The sequence below is a fragment of the Motacilla alba genome, chromosome 12, assembly GCF_015832195.1.
Source record: "Motacilla alba alba isolate MOTALB_02 chromosome 12, Motacilla_alba_V1.0_pri, whole genome shotgun sequence".
NCBI lineage: Eukaryota > Metazoa > Chordata > Aves > Passeriformes > Motacillidae > Motacilla > Motacilla alba.
In genome coordinates this window covers 18890547-18896410 of record NC_052027.1, presented here as the reverse complement: position 1 = coordinate 18896410, position 5864 = coordinate 18890547, and the positions used below count along the sequence as shown (strand labels likewise).

The following is a 5864-nucleotide window of genomic DNA, read 5'->3' as shown; positions in this document are numbered from 1 at the left end:
TGCTCTGTTATGCTTTGCACAGAGGGCTGGCAACGTCCTCCAAGGCACAACAAATCCCGTTTTTGCCAATATGAATGTACAAGAACGAATTTTGCCAGAATTTTGCCCCCTGTTTTGATAACCTGCAGATTAAGAGCTCCCCGTGTTTTATTCCGAATCTTTCCGATGAACTACGGAATGTTTTATAGAACTATTTTTTTTTTTTTCTGTATGAAAGTCTTGGATACGAAAGAATTATTGTACAGTGTATATGTAAAGTATTATAACAATGTGCTATTAAAAAAAAAAAAGATTCACAAATATTTCCTTATCTGTTGAATCGAGTTGAACACTTCTGTGATTAAAACAATCTGTTCTCCACATTTTGTACTTTCCTTATGTCACAGCTTCCTTTATCCACAGAGTTATAACTTCCATTGATAACAAGATTAAGAAACAGCCTTGATAATCAAAACCCCCTTCCCAAGTCAGCATTCCTATGGACTAACCACAACTTGCTGAAGGAAAAGCCAGATTTTTAATCCATGGGTTAAAGCATTAATCCATGGATTTAAGCTTTCCATGGAACAAATTCCAAGCCCAAACAATGACAGGCTAAAACTGCCCAGAACTACAAAAACCATCTCCATCCTCAGGGCAGCTGCAGCCCTTAAAACCTCCCGAAATACATGACCAGTACTTGTACCCCAGCACTGTTAAAACTTTAGAAACTCACCTGAAAGTACCCGCACTAAATATTGCATAACTCACACTGCTTCCACTGGTTTCTCAAAGCTCTCGGATGTTTGACCCTGTTTAATAGCATTTAATTGTTTTTCATTCATGAACACCCACCATACCCTGTCAGTGAATTTGGCTACCTGTGAACTCGAGCTAGAGAAGGGTTACAGCACATTTTGCCTGTAACTTTTTTAGTGTCATAACTTTCCTGAATTGATGACTGGAGTTAGTAACTAATCCTTCACACACGTATTTAAGTTGATAAAAGTAATTCAGTTCACAGTGGTGAAATTCTGGGAAGTGTAAATGCCCAAGTTCAGACTATCTGTGCCCCAGAAAAAAGGGGCAGAGCCCTCAGGCAGGATGGGACTCTCCAGTAGCTGCCTTTTCAGACAGATTTTACTGTCTAAAGGACAGGTTTGGAAACGTTCTCCTAAAAAAGATTTATTTTTTCTGTGGCTAAGTTTACACATTTCCAGTGAAATGCAAATGGTGCAAGGCCAACAGGAAAATGTGTCATTATCCCTTGAGGAATATGTGTCCCATAATACATAAAAGCCAATGTTTCACTTTTTTATTTACTATAAATCAGTCTGGCTCTTTTAATTTACAACCCTAAATTAAAACCATATCTATGTGCTGCCAAATGTAAAGCCCGGTTTGTTTTCTGCTCAAGACAAACCAAAAATTTCCCAACACTAACAATTTGGACCACAGACTTACATAAATGAAACATAAAGAATAAAAAGCTACATTTCTTCTGAAAAAGAATTGATATTGCAGTGACAGTAGGCAGCAGTGACAGCATTGGCAGAGCTATTTACTGACAGTGCTGTGCATTTATATTATTAATTTCCAGAAAGATTCAAAGCCGGGCCTTATTTCCTTGTGTCAGATCAAACCAATACCTAGAGAAGCCCACAGAGCTTAATAAACACAAAGGTTAATATTCAGTGGTTAATATTCAGTGGTTTATATTCAATCCCAGTCCTGTGGCATTTCTCTCCGAATCCATTTTGATGGGATGGTGCCTTTTGGATAACAGCAAACAGGTATTTTCTGCTTTTTAGCTCCCCAGAGCTCTGGTCCTATTTCAGTTTTACAGTAATTAGACCTGAACCTCAACTCACCCAGCCCAGATTGCCTTCTCTGGGCACCTTGCACAAAGAAATGCTTTCTCTGATATTCATGGACAGACTGTAATCCAAATTGCGTGCCACAATTAGTTATAAAAATGTCCTACTTTTCCTGCTATAAAATATCCCTCATGAGGTGCTTCACAATGAATGTCTGTCTACTTTGATTTCTGGCTGAGCAGAAATCTGCCCGAATTTCCCACTATGGCTGGTACCAAGATTTGTTTTTTTCCCTCCTATCAATAAACGTGGCAAGAAAAGCTTTACAAAAGCCCAGCTCAGAATGAGATTTTATTTTCCCTGAGGAAGACTCTCAAAAGGCCTGACTACAACGTGGCAATCTGAATATGTTATTTTAATATCAGGATTTTTACTGTAGTGGCATTGATACCTTATCAACAGCAGATTCTTTTTACTTCTTGAAACTGTGTTTGTGTTACATGAGAGGGTAGAGCAGAAATACAGCCTGGCACAGCATTTTAATTTAATTTGAAAATGGCTCACATGACTTATGGTGAGAGTAGGGAAAAGAAGAGAGAAAGGAGTCTGTATAGGTGAACAGGGGAAAAAAGTCACCACCTGGAATATTGCTGTGTTTCCTCAACGTTCCAGATAGGTTTTAATTAAATTGTTCAGCAATTACGTTGGAAAAGCTCTGTTGTTTTTCCAGAGAACAGGAGAGGTGGGAATGCAGTGAAATAAAGAGAACTAATTACTGAGGGAAAGGCTGTAGATATGACTCAACCAGCAATGAGTTCAAAAGCCTCACAGCGTTTTTGTGATCAGTCTGGGATGAATGTTTCTGTTTCAAAAAGTGTTTCATTAAAGCAGCTCGTTTTTACACAAAAGAATGGCATCTTTGTTTATTTACCTTGCATTGCCTAAAGCCTCAGCACAAATGATCAGCAGAGGATGAAAGCAGCACCTCTGGCACGCTCAGCTGACCCTCAATTCCCAGAGATTTGGGGCTTTTTCCATCTCCCCATGTCCCCCCTGAGCTGGTTTGCACAGGAGGGGGGAACAGCTCCAGGTTCCCATTTGGAGAACAAAAAGGGAAGCAAAAAGAGCAAGAGGAACACGAAAAAAAATATTTTAGACTGCAATTGCCAAATTCTGCATCAACAAATGCCAGCGAGGCCAGCTGTTGATAAAGTGTTGAGAACCCAAAACAAAATAACATGCTATGGTTTCAGTGCAGCATCAGAAGACTCTGATTTCCAGATCATCTTACAACCCGCTCCAGAAATTCAAACAAAATGTTGTCTTGTACCCCATTGCCTGATTATTTCCCAAGCCACAAAGTTCCAGATGCTTTCTTGAGGAGGAATAAAACCAAACAAATGAGTGTCATCACAGGCAGCTCTTGCAGCAGCTCTGAGCGGCAATTCAACACCCAAATGGATTCATTTTCTCTACGTTAACATTCATTACCACAGAAATATGTAAAAAAAAATTACTCGGCTGTGGAGAACGACATTCAAAAGTTCAAAAAAAAAGATAAATAACTTATAAGTTCTGACTTTAATGAGCAATGTAGAGGAATGAAGACAGGAAAAACCACTCACAGGGTTGCTACAATCAGAAAAATATGCCATATAAACTTATAAGTCTGAAACATTAGCTCTTGTCCCAAAATGAAATGTTCTTTGTTTCTATGGACTGCAGTTTAGCAATGCACCCAAAAGTCCTGCTTTTTTTCAATAAAATTACAGCCAATCTCAAGTTTGAAGGATCCCTTAAGGGCTATTGTGTCCCACTCCCTGCTCCTCACTGCTGCCTAAAACTGAGCCACACCCTAAAACCATCATCCAGGTGCTCCTTGGACTCTCAGGCTCATCTGTGTTATTCTTCTTTCTGTGGAGCACTGGGAATCAGTGTTAGCTCAGGTGCCTGAAGATCAGAAGTCACAACCAGCCTGATTTTGGCCGAGTTCAAAGCTCTGCAGCGCCCAGTGCATCACCTCCAAAGACAACAAACACTGTGAGTGCACCAGAAAGGACTGGGGGGAAAACCAACCATGGAAGAGACTCCTGCACTTCCAGAGCTGTTCAGCCTCTTTGTAGGCATCTAATCTCTCTGAGCTCTGCTGCTGGGCAGCTGAAGAGTGACCACTGTGCCATGTGAGCACCCTCCAGCTCACCATCACAGTGATTTCAAGGGCTCACCATGTCCCATTATCCCCCCAAAGCTGCCAAAATGGCTTTTGGAGTAGGCAGTAAATGGGAGAAGGGGATCGTGTCCCCCAGTGCCTGTTTTAGGGGCACAGGGAGCAGGTTTAGCACTGCTGGTTGCACCTACCATCTCCTTGTGGTTTGGGTAGAACGTCTGCTCGATCAGAGGGAACTTCTCTGGGCCCAAAGCTTTGTAGACAGACACCAGCTGGGCAAACTGCAAAACAAAGCAGAGCAAAACAAAGCTCAGGAGAGGAACCACACTGTGCCCACATGAGCTCCTGCTCAGGACATTTTGCTTCTTGTCCCTAGTGTCTGATAAACTCAGCAGATCCCGGGGTGCATCCTCTCTCCTCCTCACACACCCTTTAATCCACCCAAGCTGTGACTTTGTCTACAGACCAACACAGAAAAACACCTTGAAAAGTCAAACCCTCACAGGTACAGGAACTGAAATACATGGCAATACTGGATTTCAGATATCTCATTGTCTGTACGTTTGAAGATGATTCTGTGATGATAAAATCATTATAATTTTGCCTTTTCTGTCATCTTAAACCTAAAGCCCAGGCATATTTACCATTCATTTAGTGGCTGGCACCTCCCTGACATGGATTTGGCAGTGCTGGCAAAGAGATAAAAGTAACTTTGCCATGCTAACTGGGCAGCTGAGGAACAAACTGGAGAAGTTTCATCTCCCAGGCTGCAGCCACGAGCCATTCCCACATGGCCATCCTTGGAAGGGGGTGATTTAAACTGCTCCCTGTAATGCCATTCCTATTCATGCTTTTTACAGAATATTTTGATATAAAACCATGTGTTATATCAGAATATTCTTGCCCCACCACCAAAGATGAGGATGATTTAAACTGCTCCCTGATATGCCATTCCTACTCATGTTTTTTACAGAATATTCTGATATAACACCACATGTTATATCAGGATATCCTTATCTGTCCACCAAAGATGGGGGTGATTTAAACTGCCTCATGTTATACCATTCCTACTCATGTTTTTTATAGAATATTCTGATATTACACCACGTGTTACATCAGAATACTCTTGCTCCACTACCAAAGATGAGGATGATTTAAACTGTTCCATGTTATGCCATTCCTACTCATGTTTTCTATCAAATATTCCGATATAACACGTGGCCATTCTTGCACTAGCTTCAAAGATGAGGATGATTTAAACTGCTCCCTGTTTTGTCATTCCTATTCATGTTTTTATACAATATTCTGATATAGCACATGGCCATCCTTGGATGGGGGTGATTTAAACTGCTCCCTGTTATGCCAATCCTATTCATGTTTTCTATCAAATATTCTGATATAGCACATGGCCATCCTTGGATGGGGGTGATTTAAACTGCTCCCTGTTATGCCAATCCTATTCATGTTTTCTATCAAATATTCTGATATAATATTCTTTTAATGCTCCCGTGACACATCCTGCCTACCTGTACTCTGGACTGCAGCAGCTTGACACAGAACGTTTACATGTAAAACAAGAGAACTCTTGATTAAATAGAGATGGCTTTGGGGCTGCTCTCTCTCTTTGCTGAGCAGATAGCTCTCCTCCGTTGACATTTGGGAAAGGAAATCCCTCCTGAGCCCGGGCTGAGGGTTCCAGGGAGCAGGAGGCTCTGGCAGCCCACGGCAGAGCTGTTCCAGGGCTCCAAAGCCTGGCTCGGCCGTGCCTGTGATGTGTTCAGCTGTCACTGTGCCAGCCTGGGACATAAACAACTCAGCACAACACTGAATAGTGGGATTTGCTGCTTGCAAACAGCACAAAAAGCACACAACAATAGAACTCTGTCCACAATGCAGATAAA

At 41.5% G+C, this 5864-nt stretch overlaps 1 protein-coding gene across 1 annotated transcript in view; it reads right to left on the bottom strand.

Moving 5' to 3' along the window:
* Positions 1 to 5864, bottom strand: part of SYN2 (synapsin II) — a 165838-nt gene that overhangs the window by 76002 nt on the left and 83972 nt on the right. The window contains exon 5 of the mRNA XM_038148869.1: positions 4155 to 4244. Within this exon, the coding sequence (XP_038004797.1) occupies positions 4155 to 4244 (90 nt within the window). The remainder of the gene's footprint in view (positions 1 to 4154; positions 4245 to 5864) is intronic.